At 36.4% G+C, this 25,065-nt stretch overlaps 1 protein-coding gene and 1 long non-coding RNA gene across 3 annotated transcripts; one reads left to right on the top strand and one right to left on the bottom strand.

Moving 5' to 3' along the window:
- Positions 1-3,213, bottom strand: LOC18777954. The gene is made up of 3 exons (XR_002271811.1): positions 2,402-3,213; positions 1,641-1,971; positions 1-325 (listed from the first exon to the last, which is right to left on the bottom strand). It is a non-coding gene; the product is annotated as an uncharacterized LOC18777954 (long non-coding RNA).
- Positions 15,377-23,627, top strand: LOC18777925 (uncharacterized GTP-binding protein YjiA). Of its 2 annotated transcripts, none has more exons than XM_007211084.2 (10): positions 15,377-16,111; positions 16,325-16,390; positions 18,280-18,460; positions 18,698-18,894; positions 19,066-19,116; positions 20,971-21,062; positions 21,640-21,710; positions 22,273-22,361; positions 22,800-22,904; positions 23,024-23,627. In XM_007211084.2, exons 1-10 carry the CDS (start codon positions 15,842-15,844, stop codon positions 23,159-23,161), a joined length of 1,260 nt encoding a protein of 419 aa, XP_007211146.2. In that variant the 5' UTR covers positions 15,377-15,841; the 3' UTR covers positions 23,162-23,627. The 2 variants fall into 2 exon arrangements, with proteins under 2 accessions (XP_007211146.2, XP_020420515.1); XM_020564926.1 differs by having other exon boundaries at positions 15,384-16,111; positions 21,640-21,704.

The following is a 25,065-nucleotide window of genomic DNA, read 5'->3' as shown; positions in this document are numbered from 1 at the left end:
CCCAAGAATCATATCCATACTGAATTTGGTTTTATCTCAGCAGAATGTGAAGATCATACATGAAATGAAACAAAACATGAAATATCACCACATAAGATCCAAATATCACCACATAAAACTAACAAGAACAGTAGAATCATTCTCAATACATTGTTAACTGCCTATTTAACTAAGGATGTTCAATTTTTTGTTTTCAAAAAAAAGACTAATGATATTCCTTTGCACTGTTAAGGGCCAGCTTCTCAATTTCTCTTTCAGGTTGCCTTTTTGATCCAAAGATGAAGTCTTTCACACAACCTTCAGCAGACTCTGTCGCCCTCTGAATCTGCCATCACAACTTTGTGCCATAAGCCTTCGAAACACTTAACGTACACCAAGTATAGAAATTATTCAACAAAACCGATATCTATCAAAAGAACCTGAACATGAACACAGAGAAGAATCTCAGCTTAGCTAAAGGCATCCTGCCTTATAATATAGATGGTGAGACAAAACATGCTTTACGTTAAACAATCTAGTCTTTGACTACCTAATAATACCTCAGCACTAATCTTAGCCATAATCTGTTTCAAAGGCCAAGATGCTATCCTTATAGACAGAAACAACAAATTTTTAAAAAAGACAATCAACAGCACCTCTAGCAGGCAAGGTACATTGCAATAACGAACTCCCTTCATGTCTGCACCTATTTCTAAATTCTATCTCGGAAAATTTGTCACTACTCCATTGAGCATCATATAGTTCTAGTTCATGAACACTCCTACAAGCAGTCCACTACACAAACTGGTTCACATTATCATTTTGATAATGAGATATGGCAACAGGAGAGACGTCGTATAACAAAATCAGTTCAAATCACATAACCCAAATTTGGTCCACGACTAGCAACTAAAGTTCAAGCCCAAAATCTAAAGACCCCAAAATTTTGAACTAAAAGTGCAAACAAAGAAGAGAAAATTGTAACCCCAAGACTAATTTTCATTTTCACCCTACCATTTCTTAACAAGATCCAGTAGTAATTTTCTAGAAAGAAATCACCTGAAGAACAAAGAACATACAGGGTCGAGAGCGTTGGGCTGAAAGCCATAATCAGCAACCAAAGTGTAAAAGTACAGACTTTGACACTTGGTCAAATCTGAACTCGAGGGTCAGAGTCATTATACGTAGTTATTTTTGCCCGTCTATATATTGAGCGGAAAACAAATCTGAACTTGTCTTAACCACTTGAGCTACAAGCCTTTTAAATATATATTGTTTCCCACATTACTTATTTCCCCAAATCACAATTTGGCACATTTGTAAACATAATTTTATCAACAACACAAAGAAAAATATTTGCACACCTATCAAAATGAATTTGGCAGGAAAATAGGAGCCAAATTCCCACCATAAAAGCTCGAAATACTTAGCCAAATAGTTGGTAAGCAGAACAATGGCCATGTTGCATTACTTTCCAAAATGCCTACAGACCATTTACTATTCAAAACCAGATATTAAGAAACTGAAAAGGAAAATGCAGGGGCTGTATATCTCAGTACCATACTAGCAAATCATGTTAATGAATCACAAAACTGCAACTCAATCAATTTAATCAGCTAGTTTCCCTCCAGCATTCATGGGTAAAGAGAAATCTCATATACCTGTAATGCATCATGTATGCTGCTGCCACTGGTTTGACTCAAAAGGAAGTGGAGCGGGTGAGCCTTGGCTTGGCTATCTTCTTGTCCCCTTCAAGCGAGATTAGTGAAAGACTGGCTGGGTTCTCGATCATCAGTTTAGCTACCAGATATCCTGAGATGCTCCAGGTCTGGTACTTCCTTGCTTGCTTCCCGATATATCTCCCTGCCTTGCCATCATAGTATTCTGGCCACCCGTCTTTTGAGAGCCGCTGCTTCACCTGTTCAATTGCTCTCTTAGCAGTCTGAGGCCTCCCCGTCTTGATACATGCTGCAGTAAGCAACCACAGCAGTGCTACAAGACAGGATGCAACAACATTAACCAATTGTTTTTGAACAAACACATAAGTCAGAATTCTGTGAACAAGCATCAAAATATCATGAATAGCACAACCATTTGGCACGCTTTCCCAAATTACATTCAGAAATGTATCCCACAACATTTATATACCAGAAGATTTCGATTGGAAAAGTGGTTACAATCAGCAAATATAGATGTTTAAAATAAAAGATACTATGTCTACTCATATAAAGTGGGTACTAATGTTCATGAAATGTAAGTGAAAGGTCTCAGTCAAATACAACTAGCACTAGGCTTCAAGTAGAAAAATAAACATAGCACGTAACAGAGACAAATCAAAACAAGACGTGAACAGAAAGAACAGAAAAGATAAAGAGCTAATGCAAATAGCACATTGTAATAACACCATCTCCATGAGACTTACTTGGCCAACAGCCACCATTGGGATAACTCCATGAAACTTCTCTGGGTTATCTGTTGTTGTTCGGAAATCTTCTTTACAAGTTAAATCCTTGAACACACTCACTCATATTGTTAACATTACTGAATAAATGGCCTAGGCTTAGGAAAATAAATAAATGGCCTAGGCGGGCTAGGCTGGGGCTAGGCGGGCTAAGCGGGCTAGGCAGTCTAGGCAGTTGCTAGGCGGTCACTAGGCGGGCGCTAGGCGGTCTAGGCAGGCGCTAGGCGGTCTAGGCAGGCGCTTGCCCCTAGGAAAAAAAACCCGTTTTGGAATCTCCAAGGTCAGGGATGAGATGACGATGGTGCTATGAGAGAGAGAGAGAGAGAGAGAGAGAGAGAGAGAGAGAGAGAGATGAGGATTGAAGAAGAGAGGTCTCCGGTTATCTGAGTGAGAGAGAGGGGCTAGAAGACGGTCGTCTTCGAATGAATTCAAGGAGATCCATTCTATCTCGTAGTCATTATATTGTATTTATAGCGTATAGCCGCACCGCTATACAATTAGATATTCTATTTTTAAAAAAAATTAATATATATAGTGGGATCCTTTTTTTCTTTTAAATTTTTTCTGTGATTTTCATTTATCGATAAGAGTGGTTTATAACACTATCCACAAGCCATTACCCGAGTCTTTATTTTCCCCATTTTAATATTCTATTAGACACATACGTACGTATTTTTCAATAATACATCCATATTTTTAAACAAATCACGTCTCCTATAATTTTTGAAATATCTATTATATTTCAGTCATGCTCCTATATGAATGTTGGCTTTCTTTATGTTGTAGCTTTGTATTCTTGCATTATGTCAACCAATACATAAGGTACATAAATATTTTTTTACTATTTGCCATAGCTTTTGTTATTCACTGATTTTGTTTGTATGTTTTCTTCTTTGATAATACAATTCCTCACTAATTTACTCTCATTGTTTTACGTTTGATTTTGTTTAGCTCACTTTTTTTCTTCATGTTTTTGTTGCTGTAAAGTTCATTCCCACCTAATATCTTTAATTAAGATGTAATTAACCATTAACACATGCGGGTTTTGTGTTCTCCCCCCGCCCCATCATTTTCGATTCCTTTGTTTCTTGATAGTTAATTATCTTCCAGATTTTACTATTTTTCCCACGTTTTTGTTGTGGCGTTTTACGATTATTGGTTGTATCACTCAAATCCACACATTTTATCTAAAATCTACATGTTTATCAGGTAGAGTATACTACTTATGTGTTAGGTACATTATGTTATATTTACCTAGTAATTAGGTACATTATTTTATATGTGCCTAGCATTGTTGGGTAGTTTAAAACACAGGTCTCCAGGATGGACAACCTGTAAAATAATATATAAGAAAACACCATGTATCTCAAACACCTGCCTCAAATTTGAATTGCCCACTAAAAAAACTATAGTATCTCAAAGTGTGTGTTGTTATTTGTACTATTTCAACTCACAGGACCAGTCCAATTCAATTGGACAATAGTTAGTAACAAGCTCTGCGAGTTCATACTTGAACTGCATCAAGTGGTATCAGAGCGTCCTTTCTGCATTTTGCATCCTTCCTTGAGTTTAAAGCAAAGAGCTCTCATAGCAGATGCTGCACGTGCCCTGGACAAAGCAAAAATGATGCCGCACGGCTATACTTTCTAATTACATTCGAATATATTAAAAGTACAGCCGAGCGGCTATACTCTTTAAATATATTCCAACAAACACGAAGCTTGCACTCGCAGAGGACGGAACTTTCTCTCCCAGTCACTGCTTCGTCCTCCGGGTTCGGCACCAAAAAAAGACCCAACCCGCCTAGCCACCGCCTAGCCGCCTAGCACCCGCCTAGCCACCGCCTAGCCGCCTAGCCGCCTAGCCACTGCCTAGCTGCCTAGCGCCTTCCTAGCCACTGCCTAGCGCCCGCCTAGCCACCTTTCAGTTCTCGCTCTCCAGCATCCAAACGCATTCTCTCTCTACCCTTGTCGTCAAGGTCTGTTGCCTCTGTTCATTCATTGTAATTTTTAGTATTCAATAGTTCATAGCTTTTTCAATTTTGATTGAAACGCTAGATAATGTAAATTTGTTTGACCATGCTCTTGACAATTGTTGTATGAGGGCTGCAGTGCTTGAAATGGAACCATCGCCTCGTAGTCTTCCACGTAGTCCCCCAATACCAGCAACACCCTGCGTTCACCTTTCGCCATTTTCTTGGAATTTGAGAGAGAGAGAGAGGGAGAGAGAGAATTTGGTTGGATTAAACTCTCAGATGGATAAAGAAATCGAATATGTTAAAACGTATTGCCGCGCGGCTATGCTCTATAAATAGAACATGTTAAACAGTATAGCCGAGCGGTAATACTATATAAATAAAATATCAAAACGTATAGCTGCGCGGCTATACTGTTAGCATAGAATATCTAACAGTAAAGCCGCTCGGCTGGACTTTATAAATAGATTATGTTAAAACGTATAGCCGCCCGGCTATACTTTATAAATACTGGATTTTATAAATAGAATATGTTAAAAAGTATAGCCGCCCGGCTGGACTTTATAAATAGAAGGCTGAAATGCTACAGTGCTCCTTGGAACATTGGTCAATTCTCACTTTACCCCCTCAAAGTTAAAGTGATCCACTTTGCCCCATTGACCAATGTTTCGTGTTTCACTTAACCACTTTCCGTCAATGCCATTCCAATTTCCGTTAAACTAATGACGTGGCAGGGGTAGTTTGGTCAATTCAACTTAGCTGGGATTTTTCGTGGAAACCCAACCTCTGATTTCAAGGGTTTCAGAGGAAGCCAATTTGGGGTTTTTTGGTTCGATAGGCAGCTCAGATCAATTGGAACGTTTGAGCTATATCAGATGTTAGAGGTGGGGTCCACATGTACAAGTCACACGGTGGGAAAAATCCCAGCTAAGTTGAATTGACCAAACTACCCCTGCCACGTCATTAGTTTAACAGTGATAAGATGCTCTTGTAATCCTTGGAGGTCGAGCCCCAGAATATTTGGCATTGGATGAGAAAGTTATTGCATTAGTGAAGCAAATTGTGGAAGCCAGGAAACCAATTGCATCCATCTGCCACGGGCAGCAGAGTTTAGCTGCTGGTGGTGTTGTACAGGTAAGGTTACTCCCTTTAAGCCAGGCTACGCCTTTGTTTCCAGAAATTTGATCCGAATTTCAATTTGGTCCATATTCTTTAAGTTTCTCAATCAAATCCGACTATTTCCATATCTTTTCAATTTGGTGCGTCGTCAAACATAGTATTGATGTTGTTAAAAATATTACTGACTTTCTATAATTCCATGTGATGCCACCAAAGGAATTGCTCCAATAATTGGGTTCAACTGTAATCCCTGTTTAGGTGACAGTCTAGTGTTATTGTATCTCTAGCTCAACTGTAATCCCAGAGTTCATTTCTCAGTTGATGACATTGCTTGACATTCGAGTATCATTCTAGTTGCTGTTTACCGGGTCAGCTGCTTGCATTTACTATATGTAATTCATGAAAGAATAAGGCATGTATGTTGTGTTATGTTAAGGTGACGTTCGTATATATGAGGGAACAAGTGACACTCTAGTTTTTATATGTATATGCCATGTTCCATGCAAGTTTGGTTGTGGATGAACAGTAAGAAAAGAGACCTAGCCAACAAAACCCAAACAAAGGGTTAAAAAATAAAGTTAGAAGCACAAAAGCTGGAAACAAAATAAAAGAATAGTGCATACACACCATGAGAACTTAACCGACAACCTGCAAATGTCTACTTAAAACTAAAATAAGAACACAACTACACAAAGATGAGTGTAGAAGAAACTTATTAGAAAACTTAAAAAACAAACTGAAACAAGACAACAACTAAAAAGGCCATGCTAAAACGAAAGCAAAACAACAAGTAACCATAAAAAGAAACAAAAGCCTGCTAAAACCAAGCTGCAGTAAAAAACAAAGAAAACTAAAGACACAAAACCCACAAATCCACAAAACAAGAAAAATAAACACAATGACACAAAAAACAGGAAAACAAAAGTAACAAAGAAAACACCAAGATGATCGTTCTAAATGTAACAACATAACATGGCCAACAAGGCAAAGGAGGCCACAACAAAGCAACTCTAACAGTAAAATATGAAGAAATGTGCAGAACAAAATCCCATACCACTAATGGAAGAGGAACCAATTAGATGACGTATGATCATCGACAATCACGAGAGCAAGAAATAAGAAACACAATTGTGAAATCAAAACCAAATGAAAAAGAATAATACGTTAATGGTCAATGACCAACGCAAACATGATAGAGTGGTCGCAGACAGAATTTCCTCAATTTTCCATCAGATACAATTCCCACGGGAGCCACCACACATAGCGATCATTGCAATCTGCAAATCGCAAATCTACATGTGAGTGTGGCGATCCGACTGTGCCGGAGACGGAGAAACATAGAAAACAGAGAGTAAGAGAGACAAAGAAACTGAAAAACTGAAACAGCACTTCGATTCATCTCCGTATATTGACGTTCTTAATCAAAGTTGCGATACTAAACCGCAAAACCAAAAGGTGGAATAGTTATGCAGTTGGTGGAATTGGGAAGGCAATGGGTGGTTCCCGAGAGGATAAGTCTGTGTCGAAACTTGGTTATCTGATGTTTTTCGGAAATCTTCTTTACAAGTTAAATCCTTGAACACACTCACTCATATTGTTAATATTACTAAATAAATGGCCTAGGTTGGCACTAGGCGGGCTAGGCAGTCCATGAGGTCTAGGCGGGCGGTAGGCGGCCATGCTATGAGAGAGAGAGAGAGAGAGAGAGAGAGAGAGAGAGAGAGATGAGGATTGAAGAAGAGAGGTCGCCGGTTATGTCAGAACGAGAGAGAGGGGCTAGAAGACGGCTCGTGTTCGAATGAATTCAAGGAGATCCATTTTGTCTCATAGTCATTATATTATAGCTTATAGCCGCACGGCTACACGTTTAGATATTCTATTCATATGCTATAGCCGCACGGCTATACCTTTAACGCATTATACAATATAGCCGCCCGGCTATACTCTTTAATAATTCTATTTATGCGCCACAGGTCAAAACGAGTCTATTTTTTGAAAAAAAAATTAAAACACCGAGTATGGTTTTGAAGAGAACATAGCTAACCAATGCATTTATCTGAAGAAGTGTGGGAGCCGTTTTATTTTTCTTATGCTGTATGTCAATGACATACTTTTGGCTACAAATGACCACAATTTACTAAAGGACACCAAGGAGCTATTTGCAAATAATTTTGAGATGAAGAATTTGGGAGACGCTGTTTTTGTGTTGGGCATTGAAATTCAGAGAGACCGAGCTCAAGGCCTTCTAGGCCTCTCACGAAAAACATACATTGAGAGGATACTCAATCGTTTTGACATGAGTATGTGTTCTAGATAGAAAGTTCCGTTAACTAAAGGAGATTTAAAGAAGGAGCATAGCCCCAAGAATAAAGAAAAAGAAGAAGATGAGATGAGGAACAAGCCATACGCTTCTCTAGTTGGAAGCATTATGTATGCACAAGTGTGTACAAGGCCAGACCTAGCCTTGTGCATTAGCAAGATGGGGAGATTTCAGTCAAATCCGGGAATGCAACATTGGATAGCTGGAAAGAAGGTTCTGAGGTACCTACAGAGAACAAAGGCTTATGTGTTGATTTACAGACGCACAGAAAATTTAGAGCTTGTTGGTTATGCTGATGCGAATCTTGGAAAAGTAGAGGATGATTACATCTCTACTTCAGGTTTTCTTTTCAAGATGGTAGGAGTTGTTGCTTGGAAGAGTGCTAAACAAACTGGTGTTTCGAGTTCAACCATGTTTGCAAAATACATAGCTTGCTATGAAGCCACTTCGCATGCAGTATGGCTAAGGAATTTTATTAAAGACATTAAGGTGGTGGACTCGATTTCTAGACCAATACATATATATAATGACAACATTGCGATTGTTTTTTCACTGCATGAACAACAAGATGTCGTTTGGACTTCAGCATATTGATAGAAAGTATTTAATAGTGAGGGAGAAGGTAGCGGACAAACTAGTTAGGTTTGATCACATCAGAACTCAAGATATGATTGCAGATCCGTTCACAAAGTTTTTGTCTTCAGAAGCTTTTTTGAGACATGTTGAGAGCATGGGACTATTTCCTAGTTTTGATGCTGCAATCTAGTGGGAGTCTTGTTCCCATTCTAATATTTTACTAGTTTGTTTGTCTTGTTTATTTTGCTGTTTTTTGGATTGAGGGATTTGCATTTAAGAATGTTAATTTGGTTGACAGTTTTAGTCATTATTGAATAAATTCTACCATTTTGACTATTTAGCTGTTTAAACTTATTTTGCAATTTTGTTTATGCATGTGAGTTTATGGTCTCTTTTAAGATACTATTGTTTTAATAGCATTGCAGATTGACTCTTGCTAAGTCGTAAACGGGTACATGTACTAAAATGCATACAGATTCACATTAAGGATTAGTACATATTAAGGTTGGCGTTGTAGGTGCTTCATGTGTTTTGAGATTGCATTATAGATTGCCTATTTTTAATAAGTGCTTGTCTATAGTTCATTTTGTTTAATCACTTTTCACGGTAGCTTGAGGGGAAGGACTTAACTGTTTTAAACTCATGGCCAATAAAGATTATCAAACCTTTCGGAATACAGAAGCTTAGTGTTCTAGTGCTTGATCTAGGGGGAGAATGTTATGTTTTCCTATTTAGATCAGTACACTAGATACTAAGTCATATCAAGTTTGATAAGAGTTTAATTAAGTTATGCCTTGAGGCCCATAACCTTGTGAAATAAGGAAGAGTTTTTGAGCCTAATTAAGGAGTCCTATTTTGTTTCCTTTTTGCGTGAACCGTTTAAGTGGGCTTGGAAGATTAGTCAAGTCGGCCCTCGGCGATGAATAAAGACGACTTGACCTAGCCCTATATAAGCTTAAGGCTCTGCTCTCATCAGACACGTTCTCTAAACCTATTCTCATCGTAAAGAGAGAGCTGAAACAAATTTTGAGAGAGAGAAGTCTTGAGCCATTCCTGTTCTTCCTAGGATTGCTGCTGCTACGGATTGGATAAGTTCAGAAGCTGTGTACTCAAGGAAGATGACTCCAGGTATGTCTTCATGTCTTTATACGTGTTACAGTTTGTGTGAAAGATTTTGTTTGTGTATAAAGAAATCTAACAAAGACATGTGGGAGTAGGGTGCAGGTCATCACCTTTTTCTTTGTCCATGGATAGAGTAGCTGAAAACGTACAGCAGGCTGCTATCCTTGACGGCAAAAGGGTTGTTGTCAGAGAAAATTTGTATATTTAGGGTTTTGTTTGAAAAACTGAAAATTGATAAATAAAAAATGGAAAGATTCTCGATTGCAGCAAAAGGCTAACAGAGTTAAAAGTTACTGCAATTTTGAGGCTAAAAATAAATTGTTACACGTGTCTCATTTCCATTGGTGGGTACACCAGCCAGCTGGTGTACCGAGTACCTACAAAAATTCTATATTCTTTTTATGGAAAATAACAAACTAATGTATTATTATCTAAAGTTAATTTTCTCTTTTGTTGTTCACTAATTTCCAAATTAAGATACTCTATCATAAAATTAATTAAAGTCTACCTAAGTCTACCTTTTGTCTTTTAGTATGCCTAAATGCTCTTGAAATGCTTCTGTGGATTCTCTATAAATTTCTAGATGGTACTCATTTCTTATTTTGCTATTTTGGAGCTAAACTAAGCTCAGATGCCAAATTTTAGCAGGGTCTTGACCAAGGTCTCAAAAGGCCAAAATAACAACCAGATACCATGCTTAGAACATGGAATTGCAAAGACGCTAACCTAAAGGGCTATGGAGCAGAACTCAAAGGTCGTCTAAATTCAGAGGTTCCCTGACAGACATCTAGTTGTTGTTATGATAAATATCAAATATGACCAAGTGCTCGAACAAAGTATGATCGTTAGTATAGCAAGATAATAACATAATTATAACAGAGTTCCCCTGTTTTGGACAAGAAGTCTACTAAGAAAAACAAAAAACAAAAAATGAAAAGATTTACTTAAGTATTGATACTGCTGGTAATTGCTAGCTCTGAGTATTAACAGTAATCTAGAGTCTATGTATTAACAGTCATCGGGGTATTAACGGCGTATTAACAATGATTAGTGTATGAAGAGAGAATAAGTAATAAGGAAAAGTGTATGAATAAAGGAGTTTTATTGATTGAAAGCTGAATGAGAGTACTAAGATTTTTTCTTCTTTAGTATTGTGCTTCTCACTTTCGGAGTTTCCTAACTATATACACCTTCAGCTACTGTCCTTTCAAGGCTTCTGATGCCTTATGAATTTACATAACACTTCCTTACAAAAACCCTTCACACTACTTCACATGCACACACCACTTACATAAACAAACAAATTCATATGCACATTAAGATAAAAGGCATTCAAACATATGCACAAACGATTAAATTTTTTAAACATGGGCTGCTACATTGCTAACACTATTGCTGCACTTTTGCTGAATAAATACAAAATCTTCACATGTTGCTTTGAGCCTAAGACTTGCATGTCTTTGGTGCTAAAGATAAGGGATTTTTTCATTTTTTTTAAAAATATTTTGGGTTTGTTTAGAGCAGGCAGCTACTTTTGGGCTTTTTACTTATACTCATTTTATTATGTTATTATACACATTTTTATTCACTTCCTTGTTGTATTCATTTTCATGAAATTCATTTTTTTCTTCAAAATTTGCATGTTTTTAGTTTAAAACTAATTCAAAGAAAGTTAAGAAAAAAAAATATAAAAATACTTTTTAAACAATTAATAAAGTTACAAATTTTGAGATTTATGGGAGGAAAATCTGAACTGAATATTCTATCTATATTGAGAATTCAATAGTGAGGGTCTTACTATGACCCTTTGATGACGTCCTATTTCTTAACCGTTTGATCAAACTAACCAATTTGATTCACGAACCAATTGGATCCAATAGCGAACCAATTCGATTCAACGGTTAAGGAATAGGTCCTCATCTAAGAGCCTTAGGCAATCCCAAAATATCTCAAATCTTAGCCCAATTCCTCTCCCAACACAAGAAAAGTAAAGGGCTAAAATTTGAGAAAACCCAAACTTGAGGCCAAATACCAGTCTAGCTATTATCTGGACTGGAATTTTTTTTTGTAGAGCCCACTCGTAGCCTATGTGCAATGAGGACAAATGGGGCATGTCACTATTGTGCTTCAGAATCTCTCGCCATGTGTCAGCTACTGGTGATGTTATCGTTGGACAATTCAAACATCTCCTTCTTCTTCTTTTTTAATAGTAACCCAAATCAACGATCCATATTAAAGCAAAGCTATTTTAACGGTAAAAAGAAAGATCAAACGATTGAAATTTAAATCTAACAGTCAAAATAATATTTTTAATTAATCTAAATCAGATCCAACCCCAAAACTTACTCTAAACTCTATAAATACCCACCCATTTCTTAAACAATTTAATTTGTGAAATTTCAATTTTTTAAGGTCAAATTGTTCAAAAAAATTAAATTATAAAGTTATTTGAAAATATTAAATCAAGAAAAGTTATCCATTTAAAAAAAAATTAGACTTAAACCATCCTTAAATAATTTTAATAAAGTTGCAAACTTAAAATTTAAGTTTGAAGGGTTAGGGAAATAAACAGTTTGAGTCCAGGCAAAACCCAAATAATTACTTTTTGGAAGGAGAAAATTTGGGTTTATGACCAAATGGTAGGGGAAGGTCTTATGTAAGACACTTAGGGCTCGTTTGGCACGTCAGACTTGTCGGATAGTATTAATTTGTTTTTGAAAAGTGCTAACTATTTATCCATAATATTATAAAGTGTTTGGTGTTATTCTAGATAAATAGTCAGACTTAGTTATACTGTGTTTGGTGCTTCTTCGGATAACATTGGGTGGAAATTGAAATTCAAGTGACACAAATTTTTTTTTTTATAAGATTCATATGACAAAATTGTTTTTCATTTGTTTTTGTCAAATCATTGAGAAATCATTTTAGCCATTAGATACATCAAACAACTGCCTAATACTAAAACAAGAAACCTCTCTCCCACTTCTCTCTTCCTTATATCTGCTTCATTCATTGTCTTCTTTGCCGGCCCACCATATCATTGATGCAAAACCCCCCAAGTTAAATGTGGAATATGGGATTTTGACCAAAAAATTGATACATAAAAAATCTAGAATCTAGCTGAGCTTTGAATTGAGAGCCAATTATACAAACTCACCAATAAAAAAAATTAAAATAGGATTGAAAACCCAAATTGTTTGGCTGAGCTTTGAATCGAAACAACATAAATGGGCAAGAACGAGTTTCAACACTAAGCAAAGCTGGAAACTTGGGTGTGCGAAATTCAAACAAAAAAACCACCAAATAGCCTCTAAAGAAGATAGCAGAGAAGAAGATGAAGAGTGAAGAGGAGAAGCATATTGGAGAGAGAGAGAGAGAGAGAGAGAGAGAGAGAGAGAGAGATGGATACTTGGAGAAGAGTGAAGAGAGAGAGAGAGAGAGATGGATACTTGGAGAAGAGTGAAGAGAATAACCACTGGAAAAGATAGTAGAGAAGAACCCGGGAGAAGAAGATGAAAATATAGCATCTGATTTTTCATGTGTGTTCTTTTTTTTCCTAGCCTTATAATTAAGCATGTATTATGTAAACCGGGGTATATGGGCTGTATTAGTTAATCAAGTAAGGAGAGTATTAAAAGCCCAAACTGTTTAAAATAGTCAGGTAATTAAATAATACAAGTTGACATCAAACAACTGGCATGGACTATTTACTCCTATCTAGAGTCTAATATGGTATTCCAACAAAGCCCTTAGGAGTTGTTTGGTACGGCAAACTGTCATGGATTGGACTAAATCCTAAAATTGTCTTGGATTAGCTCGGATTGACCTAAGCCGGATTACGTACTGATCAACGTTTGGTGTTGCGTCAGACTAAGAAGCTGGATTGTAAAAGTAGTGAAGACCTATGTTTGGTGTTGTGTCGGACTAAAAAATAATTATTTTAATAATTAATTGTAATTAAAAATAAATGAAATTCTAATATTCATTTTAATATTTAATTAAGGATTTTGACCTAAAAATAAAAAAATTGTAACATTTTTTTTTCCTTCCCTTCTTTTCATTTTCTCTTCATCCACTTCTAGGTATGTGGTGGCTACAAACACCCACCCCCCCTCTCTTTGGTTCCACTAATTAATGGTTGTGGTGGTTTGATTGGTTGGTGATGGTGGTTGAGCTGGGTATGTGATGGTGGTTGAGTTGGGTACATTCCTCTCTAACACCTTATCCATCATGTTACATACAACTTTGTGATTATGTAATACACTATGTGATATTTATAATGTTTGTACAAGAAGTAGAATTTCACATGTCTTTTTTCTTTTCTTTTCTTTCTTCTTTTTTTTTTTCCGTTCTTTTCCTTCTATCTTCTCTCCTCTCTCTCTCTTTCTTTTTTCTAATTAAGTGGGTCGAAGTGGAAAACCAGAAAACATGGGTGTACAGCTCAAGGTGGAAAGTGAGAAAACATGGAAAGCAAAAAACACGGTGTGGAAATCATGGAGGAGGAAAGCTAGAAATTACGGGTATGGAGATCAAGGAACGCGGGAAAAATCATAAACGGGTGACATAATGGACATCTATAAAAGGAGACAAAGGGGAGAAAAAAAATCACAACTCAGAAAATAAAAAACCTAGCTCCTCCAATTTTCTTCCTTCCCATTTCTCTCAATCTAAACATATCTCCTCAAACTTAGAAATAAAATGGCCTCTTCATTCCCATTTTCTATAAATCTAAACCTAGCTCTACCAACACAGGCATGGGGGCAAGGGGATGCACCAGTGTGGATGCCCTACTTTGCTTCCTCACGAGGACTAATTATCGTAAATGACTCTTTACTCCTTGATAACGATGTTGCTGTTGGAGTTGTGAGGAATTTGGTGACTCCCAGGAATGTGCGCGTGCTGGGAACGATGGATGATAACCGGGTGGTGAATGATGTCATGGCACTGAGCGTGCAAAGTGCTGCATCTATTGCAAGCATGGGACATCACCTAATTGTGAAATCCCATAAGGTGTAGGTGCTAAGAGCTTAGTTAGTAGCAGAGCGGAGTTTGGTTGAAGAATGTCAACGTGTTATAAGGAGTTTGAAGAGGGAGAGGACAAAGCCGGCGGAGGTGAATCTACGTCAACTTGAAATATTGCAGGAAGAGAATCAAAAGCTATCAAAGATGGTAGATTTTTACTCTCAAGACATGCAAAAGCAACTGGAGGCCCTTGATTGACCGAGTCGTAAGCAACGAGATCACAACACAAGTTATGCTCAAACTAAGGGTGTGATCATTGGGAAGTGATGAGCCCCAAGAAGCTGTGTGTGAAAACCCAAGAGAAGAGGTATAGATGGCCAAACTAAAGGCTCCTATTGTGGAATCAGGAAGCGCGCTATGATGTTGTCTTTTTTTATTTATTTTTATTTTTTTTAAAGTTAATGTAGTCCCTTGTTTCCTTTTATTTTTATTTTTTTATAATGTGAAATAAATATTTTTCTCATTTTTTTTTTAAAAAAATTATTTTTATAATTTTAATTTTAACGACACAAATTAATGTGCTAATCATCCAACTATAAATACTCACAAGTGTACAAATCTATTGGAAACTAGGAATTAGTAAATAGGTTATTAACCAGGTAACTTGTTTAATAACCTGTTTAAGATGACCCAAACCCGACACGATACGTTTATTAAATAGGTCAGGTTCAAGTTGAGCATTCTTGACACATTTATTATTCTAAAACGACATGAACCCGACACCTAATTTCTAATACTATTTAACCCAGTCCTGTGAGGCATAGTGTGCCAAACATGGGTTTCACATCTCTTTCCAGCCCAAAATATGGTGTAAGAGCACTTCCAGCAACAAGGGCTAGGGGGTTTTAGGCCCAAAAACTGTTTCCAGCAATAAAGGCTGGCCAAGGCAGCTGTTGGGCCCAAGAAACCAGGCCAACCTTCAGGCAAGATGAGCCCGAGTTCAAGCCCGGGTTTGCTGATGTCAGCAACCAAAATTTTTTATAAAAAAAATCTAAAAAAATACAAAAAATTTCGGATTTTAAAAAAAAAAAACTTGGTCATAGTTTTCACTTCCCAAATCAAATTCTATACAAATTTCTCTCCTTATGTGAATTTACCATGTCAATTGTAAGGACAGACACTATTCACGTGAATAATGGCTGGTCTAGCCCCCTTGCCATGACAAAGGTCAAATTGGTTGAAGTGCTCTAAAATGAAAAATCCTTGAAATAAATTCTAAAACCTTGAATGGGTTTAAGCACTCACTACATTCTTCAGGCGCAAAAACATGATGGCTACGAGATTCATACTCTCAAGAGCAAGAACATCAACTAAAAATCTCAATTTCCATGGTTTCTCACCACTCTCTCAATTCATCAGAAACCTCTCCTCCGTCGTTTCCCGAGAATCCAATTTCCGCAACCTCAAGAATCCTCGTCCCGGATATTCCAGGAGCATGGTCTCTGCTTCAAACTACAATCTCGACCAGGACTCGGCCTTGAGTCTCGATACTCGTGTTCCAGCCACCGTCATCACTGGCTTTCTTGGTTCTGGAAAGGTTGGTTTTTTATTTGTACTTTTGTAACAATGGAGAAATAGAAATGGTGTGTTGTACTGTACCTGCTTAATTTGAAGTTCTGCTTGTTTCTTGAAGTGGGTATTTGTCGGTTTTTGCTAAAACAAAGAGATAGGCGTCATCTTAACTGTATGTTTCTTTTTTTGTTTTCCCGTTTCTGTTTGAATTTGAATCGAATTGTTACTTATTATGCAGACTACACTGCTGAATCATATTCTGACATCTCAACATGGGAAGCGGATTGCGGTCATAGAAAATGAGGTATTTTTTATTTTGCGCCAATAGAAAATGAAGTTGATTTTCACGATTGCCACTATTTTTGTGCTATATTTTTTCTTTGTATTGATTTTATGTGAACATTCACAGTGAAATACACAAGAAATATATGCATTATTTGTTTAGATTATCTAAATGTTAGTGAAGGAGTATGGGATGACCAAAGAAGGATTAGACTCAAGTTTCATGGTGTGCGTATCTGCGACTTCTACACTTTTGGCTTAAAACAAAAGCAAATTATTTTATTTTTGTGTCGTTTCAGTTTCTTTTTCTTTGGGGGTATACCTCTATGATTTATTAGAGTTTGGAATAAAAAACTTTCTTGCTTGAGCAATCTTATTAGTGAAATTGCATGGTGTAAGGGTCAATATGACAAAGTAATGTTTAGCTTGAATATCCAAAATATTTTTTCCCTTTTCTTCATTGTTCGCTTGAATTAACCCTAACTTGGTGTTTTTATATTAAGCTCCTACCTTATGTTGTTAATTTTCTGTTTAAGTAGTTCCATATTTTTTCAGGGGATATTTACTACTTTTTATATTATGTTTCACTCTTAAATTGTTCCTAGGTGCGAGTATCTTTTGTCCTCAAGAGTGTTGGTCATTATGTTGATATGTTTCATATTTATTCTGGTATATGCTTATAATATTAGGCATTCAGTACAAACTGTTTGTTGTGAATACTGTGTGTATCTTTTATGCGAAGCAAAGTCTTTAACCATTTAATATTATCCATGCAAACAAAAGACCATTTAACAAACTAAATCAATAAGCATCTATACAGTGAACAACAAAATTTAGTTGAATTTGACCCTGGCTACATCCACAACAAAATCAATGGATTTAAGTTAACCCAAGATGCAGTACCTAAAACACTCCTAAAGCTTGACGATGTCTTGATTCGATTATGAATATCTTGACGTTGTCTTGACTCTGCCTTTAGTCTTTGATCTGATCGGATGTCAAGTCCATGCGCTGATGCCATCATTAAGTGCGCATTTGACCTTTCAATTGGATGTGAACATTCAACGCATATGCATGTCATCAGATTTGTCAACCGAAATTTGTTGCATTTGCAATTATTTTAATTAAATTTTTCCGGGGTATCAGGATTGTTAGAGTATAAGAATGAAAATCTCTTTGGTTAAAATAATGTAATTACTAGTTTAACAGGAAATTAGCTGCTTTCTTATTGAGGAATTGCTTTACTATCCCTGACGTTAGTTGGATAGTTGATTTCAATAAAAAAGGTGTTGATAAAGAACACAAAATTCCTCTGCAAGATTTCCATTCTATGCATTAAGCCTGTTCTTTGTATCAAGCATTATTAGATTAAGCCATAAGAGCCTAATCATTTTATTTATTTAAGTTCTCATTTGATTAGAGTAAGCAGTAGCCCCCTAGCAGTGAAGCACTTTGAATAAGCAGTAGCCACAAATGAGGGATAATTGGGGCATCCACATATGTTAGTCTTTCACCAGATGTGGAAATACTTTTTTCAATCCATTTCCTTCCCATTCAATTCGACTACTCCACATTTTGCACCCAACTCATTAGGGGTAGTTGTGTTGGGACAGCCACATTTGAGGAGTTGACGTAGCCACACATGAGGGATAATTGGGGCATCCACATATGAAGGGGAATGTTATGTTAGGATACACTTTTTTACCCACATCTTTATATGTTGAGAGTTTTTTTTTTTTTTTTTTTTTTGGAGACTTTATATATTAAGTTGGAAGTGATAAATAATTTAACTTATATAGTGATTTTTTTTTTTCATACAGTATTTGTATCTGTTCTTGAGATTTATTTTTTTCTTTAATTGGAATGGTTTGTTCTTAAGTTTATTTTAATAATAGGATTACGTACGTGCAGTTTGGTGAGGTGGATATTGATGGATCATTGGTTGCTAGTCATTCATCTGTGAGTGAAGACATTGTCATGGTCAATAATGGTTGCCTATGCTGTACTGTTCGGGGTGATCTAGTTAAAATGCTGTTGGAGTTGGTTAAGAAAAAACGAGACAAGTTTGATCATATTGTTATAGAAACCACGGGTATGTTGGATTTCTCAAATTTTACTCATAGGTGGTGGTGTAAGTATTATTCAAATTCTAAATAATTAAAGATTTGAGTATGTATGAAATTCATTTGGATGCAATTTAAAGAAGTTCTATTCCAAATTGTGTTTCTCATTAAAAGGAAAGTACAGAACAATAAAGAGAAAGGGGGGCCAATAATGTTTTGACTTTAGGGTGCCAGAATTCAAGATTGACATAAAATCTTTTCTGCAGGCCTTGCTAACCCAGCTCCCGTTATAGAAACATTTTGTATGGATGAACTTGTTTCAAGACATGTGAAACTGGATGGGGTTGTTACTTTGGTTGATGCCAAGCATGCAATGCAACATTTGAACGAAGTAAAACCAAGATTTGTGGTGAATGAGGCAGTGGAACAAGTGGCATATGCTGATCGTATTATATTGAACAAGGTGGGTTTTTGTTTCTTACTCTAAAAGTGCTGTTCTTTTCCTTGCCTGTTGTTCTTTCCGTCTTTCCCTTCCTTTTTCTGCTGTCTAATTTCTGTACTGCAGCCATCTCTTTCCAATTAGAATGCTATTTTCTGCTCCAAACTTATGAGATTCTATCAATTGTTTTGGCAGATAGATTTGGTGACCGAGACTGAATTGGAGGTGTTGACTAACAGAATCAAGGTATGTTGTTCCACTGCGCAAGATTTATGCAGTTGGTTTGTTTGAACAAAGAGCATACGGGAGTATAGTAGAGAGAGAAGAAAGATTTATGTTAGGGTCGAGTATCTAACCTGAAATCACTTGGCAATGGGCAGACAGCAGACCCAGGATATTATACATTGTGGTGCATGGCTTGACATAACCAATTAAAATAAAGTTTAGAAAATAAGGGGAAGATCAATATCTTCCATTCAAGATGAATAGAGTACATGGGTGCTTATATTGAACAACACTACATCAGATTCTCCTAGTATTATGCTCTAGGAATCAGCCTTGACTTATGCAAAAAACAAGAATTAAGCTAACAGATAACTCTTGAATGTAGGCAATCTAACAGGATGTAAAAGAATATATACCAACACAGCCCCTGAATTTGGAGAGTAGACACCAACTACTCCCAGCTAGCTGATTTTCAGAGAGCCCAAAAAGAGCCCTTTAACTTTGCACTATCATAGAGTCAAAGAAGAGCGAGTTCTTTTCCCCTTTTTTTTTTTCCATCAACAAGGGACCAAATTATTCAAACCAAGTACCAGACGAGACTCAAAGCAAGATTCTGGATGAGAATTATGGTTCAAATTAATGATGGGTGATGTGGAGCATTGGGCCTGACATGTGGGTGAATTGCCTTCTTTCATACCATCGTCGACAATCAAGAGACCCGAAAAACTTAAGCTGTTAGGCAATGGGGCAATAATGTATATCAAGATAGCATATTGGTGCAGCCCGACCTTGCAGCACACAAACAAATGAAAATGTTGAGAATGATGATTCAAGGCCCAGGGCCTACTACAGATCAAAGCTCTTATAACATGTCAGGGGTAGAGTATCGTACCCAAAAACATTTGGCAATGGTGGAGGGAGTCATGATATTATTGTGGTGCAAGGGTTGGCACACACAAAGTGGGATTATATTCTCAACAATTTAGATGGTAGGCGGATTGAAAATTGAATATATTATATAATCCTAGGCCCATTCAAATTTCCATTGGATGGAGTAGGATGAGGCATTGGAGTCGAAATGTGAGGTAAAACATCACGGGGGTAACTGATATCTAGTGATGTTTTGCACACTTTGACTGTCTTGTTCATGTGCGCCAAGGTGAAAGAAGGTTTCTAGGTGTTTATAGAGATCCCAGTAAGCTCATTATCTTTCTGCCTCTTGATCTGGGGGTCACTAACTTCGCTCCAACACGCGCTTAGGCATGCCTTCAAGGCATATGCCTCGCATAGCGGACTAAAAATGCCTTGTCTCTACGCCTTGCCTTTTAAAACATTGAGTAGTATATAACTTTGTCCACACTCCAAGTGGTATAAAAGTTGGCCTGGACAGAATCAATGCTAAGCTCGTGGAATCATGGACACCAATGGGTCCAATATCCCGTGCATACTAATCAGCCTCTATTAATGTAAGTTGCAGAGATCATATAAACATTGACTGGAGCCTTAGATAAATGAGCAAGATTGTTAGCCTTTAGCAGCTACAAGGGCTTTTATCTTGTCACCTTGTGAAAAAACTTATCCTAGGGTATGGGAACTTGCGAGCTGCAAATAGTCAACATTTAATCAATAACATGTAAGATGCATGTTATTCATAATTTGAAATGTGGGACTATTTTAATAGTGGAATTGCATATGCTAAACTGGGTTAATCACTTGGCTTGTAGAAATTATTGCTGAACTTCAAACTAGATTGGCAATGCTTCATTTCTTTCTGTTTTATGCTTTTGTTGCTTGTATTTGGATTTTTTAATTACCCCTTAAAAAAGGAGAAATTTTATTATTTTTTTAATTTTGCAATACTTGTGCATGGATTAGCATATCAATGGGATGGCGCAAATCAAGCTAGCTAAATTTGGATCTGTGGACATGGACTTTGTTTTGGGTGTAGGAGGATATGATCTCGAAAGGTCATTGTCTAATCTTTGTGTGTTTGTTTTTTTTGCCATCTCAAATTTGTTCATCCATTTTAAAATAATATTACTCTTGTTGCTTTGTTTCTATCTTTTATTCTTTCGAGTTCTAGAAAAAAGAGATTTGTTGCGCGTATTCATTGATAGTGCATATTGTTGATTCCCTACAATGTATTTCAATGATAGAAACATCCATTCTCTAGTTCCTCCTTCAAGGATCATCCCTATAGAAAATCAGACAAACCAGAAGTTGTGTGGTCTTCTAAACTGTACAGACAAACATAGTGTGCTTGAGAAAACTTCAATGATGTGGAAGGTAGTTAATCGGATAGTTGAGTTACGATTGGTGATTTTTTATGGGGATTATTTTTTTTTAAGGAGCACCTAAAAAATTGATTGTCCCGATTATTGAACTGCAAATTGTGAAGGACATCCACACTTTTCACACTTTTACCTTCCTCTGATTCCTCTCTTAGGAAAGGGTGTCTATATATATGTATAGGTATATTATCTACATGTACACCTATATAGTGCATACTAATCTTTGTAGAACGTTAAATGCCTTGATCTGCAGGATCGATAGTCAAGTTCAAGTAGATAGTTCCTGTTCTCCATCCCATCACCGTGAAGCTGGACATGGTGCCGGTCTCTTTGTCTCTTTCGCTCTCTGTTTTTTTGTTCTTTCTTTCATCTGAGTGTTTTGTGTTTGTCTTCGTTGTAAATAAATTTGCTAAGGTGAACTGCATAATCTGTTCTCATTTATGCAGGTGAAGCTTCCTATTTCTATAGGATCTAGATAAATTTATTTTATTTTATACGAAACAGTAATTTTATGAAATTTATCATTAAATGTTAGGGGTTGTTTGTTTATCATTAGTGTTTGTCTTCGTTGTAACTCATCTTGCAAATTAAAGTTTCATCTCTGTTGCTTGTCCACATATTGTAATTTCCTTTTCTTTAATAAACTTTTTATATCATTAGAAGTGTAGCGAAATCAAACTACATGTGGTTGCACTCGAGGGGATCACTTAAACTTGTTAGTTTCTGTTTGAATAACTTTCTCCTTGAATATTCCTTTTTTTTAAAATCCTAATTCTTTTGTTTTCTCGTTAGTTAATTGAATAATCTACTTAGGGTTTTCTCTAAAGTGATTCCAAGCTTATTTTCTTCTGTTCCATTTATTTCTAATATGGCTGGGATTTTACAGAACACCACAATCATCATCATGACCATGTACATGATTCTACCGTCTCAAGTGTCAGCATAGTTTATGAGGGAACCCTTGATCTTGACGAGGTAGCAAAATTTTACTTTATCATTTTGTTTACATATATTTATATCGGCGGTTTGGTGTCTGTTTCTGCTTCTGTCTAATTTACTTTGGAAACATAAGCTCATCTTGGAAGTTAATTGGAATTTTTACTTGATCAAATATTTAAGCCACTAGTTACTCAATCAAAGCATAGTTGCACAATACTTCATAACCAAAATGAGTACCAATTTAAATGAATTGAGTCTAGGAATACATTTGTTTTTCATATGCATAGAATGATCATAATTCCTGGAATAGAAGGTATTGAAATTTCTCAATTGCGATACCCACTGAAGATGCTTTGTTTAAGAAAAGAAATTTTATGAAAACGATAGGAAAAGGCAACAACAATTTTGTTTTCAACTGTTTCCTTACGGAATTAGAATTTATTCCACCTTTGTTTGATCAAATGGATGGACCAGGTGGATGATTGGCTTGAAAGGTTGATCGAAGAAAAAGGAGAAGACTTGTACAGGATGAAGGGTGTCTTATCTATAAATGGTTCTGATCAACGCTATGTTTTCCAGGTTCTCATTTTTTTCGTTTGTTTCTATTTTATGATTTGATGAAAAACGTTTTATAATTTTTGCCAAATCTAAATTTAGCTTGTATTTTGGCCTTCCGCCATTATGTTTATTCTCTTCAGGGGGTGCACTCCACATTGGATGGGTGCCCAGGCAGTACATGGGGACCTGATGAGAAGAGGATTAACAAGCTTGTGTTCATAGGAAGGAATTTGGATGAAACTACTCTTAGAAAAGGTTTTAGAGGTTGTCTAGTATGATGTTCTTATAGTAGCTAAATGCGGTGGGGATCATAATGAGTTCAATGCTTCTTAGTATCACCGGTGAGTTCTTTCAGAGTTTTGGCATCAAATGATTTACAATCTTGTTCGGACTCATGACCCAAACATGTTTATGCAGCATTTAAACTTTTGACAAGGTTTTATACTAGTGTTTATGATGTCTCTGAAGTTTCATTTTTGCTTTTTTATTTTTATTTTTTATAATGGATTTGTGGAGTGTGTTTTCGTAATAGTGGCGTGTGAGCGTGTGGCGGTTGATGAATCATAGTGGATTCATATTGCAGATTTATATTACACAGGTCCCTTAGCAGATCCTCCATTGACAATGTAAACTTGTAGTTTGTATATGAAATTGATATGTATTTAGTTATACTTTAATAACTAGTGAACATTTTGTAAAAAACAATAGCTGACAATGGGCATTATGTTCAAGTTTAGTCGCATACAATTCCTCCATGCAACTAAGTCTTATCACATTATTTTGTCAAATGGTAAGAGACTTGATTAAGTAAACATGTTTTAGAGTTTCATTCAAAACTTTCATATTTTTTTCACAATTTATATTCAAGTAAGTTCTTATCAAAAGTTTTGCATTTTTGGATCGTTGATATTTCCGTTTGCAAAGATGACATGACTATATCTAGTGCAATTTATTGATAAACTTCACATTTTTTTTATTTAAAAGTTATAAATAAAAAAACCCCTAACCGAAATAACCGATTAAACTCTTGAAGCATCATTCACCATTATTCCCTTTGTTGGAATAAGTCATTAAATATGAACACTCCAAAGCTGACCCTCATAGTTTATTGTCTCTGTCTGTTTGTTTGTAGGCGTCTTTGGAGTTTTAAAACTTGCACCGGCAGTGACCTCTCAAAAACGATAGAACCATATGATCCGTTTTAAAAAAAAAACTCAAATAAATGTCAACCAAATCTAACAAGCAAACCAACAATTAATAATATTAATTATTAATTATTAATGAAATTAGGAGAATGCAGAGGACTAAAATAGGAGAGGCAGCAGAAGGTGGAAAGAGGGGGTTGGATGGACATGACAGCTTTTCACGGGACAAATGGCCCCCCTGGGCCACACGGTCCTTCCCCTTGGGCAGTGGGAATATTCTGCACTCCCGTCGCATGCGGAGCTTTCGCGACGTGTCTTTCTCTGCACATGTGAACCTTTACGTCTATCATCATTGACACTGTGAGACAAGACGAGATGAGCTTATGGCTTGCCGTCGAATATTCCACGCTGGCCTCCACGCCTTTTTAAAAAAAAAATTATCAAACGACCTATGCGCAACTTAAAATTTTCTGGTAGGCCTAGGCCTAGCTATTACGTTTAAGAGAAAACCCTAATAAATCATCACGCAGTGTTTATTGATAATTTGAAAATAATATAATATAACCCTAACTACTGACTAAAGTTGGTTTATATATTCTAGAAATCCTAAGAATCCAAAAAGAGTTAAAATAATAAAATAACAAGTTTTTAAAAAACTAATAAAACATTAAAATGCATTTTTGGGCTGCTAAATGATTTTAGAAGCTTGAAAAAGCTTGTACATCATAGCAAAATAAATGTGTTTTACTTGTGATAACGTTCTTTTTGAAATGGCGAATTATGAGCTCAAATTCGAGCTCGGAGCTCATATACATGCAGCTTTCTGGGTTTAACTTTGCCCGTACGTCTCTTCAATTCCTCTTCGATTGCTTCCGTCATCTGTTCTGCATCATAATGACGTGGTGGAAGATCGGCTCTTATTTACTTGTTTTGTGCTGTAGTTTTTTTTAAAGTTGTAATAAGTGCATCAACTTCTTTTGAGTTTGTTACGTGCTTTTATTATGAAAGTTAAAAAATTGTAGTTGGTTTGATGCGCT

The sequence above is a fragment of the Prunus persica genome, chromosome G5 (genome assembly GCF_000346465.2).
Source record: "Prunus persica cultivar Lovell chromosome G5, Prunus_persica_NCBIv2, whole genome shotgun sequence".
Lineage (NCBI taxonomy): Eukaryota > Viridiplantae > Streptophyta > Magnoliopsida > Rosales > Rosaceae > Prunus > Prunus persica.
The sequence above is the reverse complement of the archived record's forward strand: the minus strand, read 5'-3'. Positions and strand labels throughout refer to the sequence as shown.

Coding starts and splice junctions, on each gene's coding strand:
- LOC18777925 (XM_007211084.2), top strand. CDS start 15,842: ATGATGGCTACGAGATTCATACTCTCAAGAGCAAGAACATCAACTAAA. Junction 16,391..18,279: donor TTGCGGTCATAGAAAATGAG/GTATTTTTTATT, acceptor ACGTACGTGCAG/TTTGGTGAGGTGGATATTGA. Junction 22,905..23,023: donor ATCAACGCTATGTTTTCCAG/GTTCTCATTTTT, acceptor TATTCTCTTCAG/GGGGTGCACTCCACATTGGA.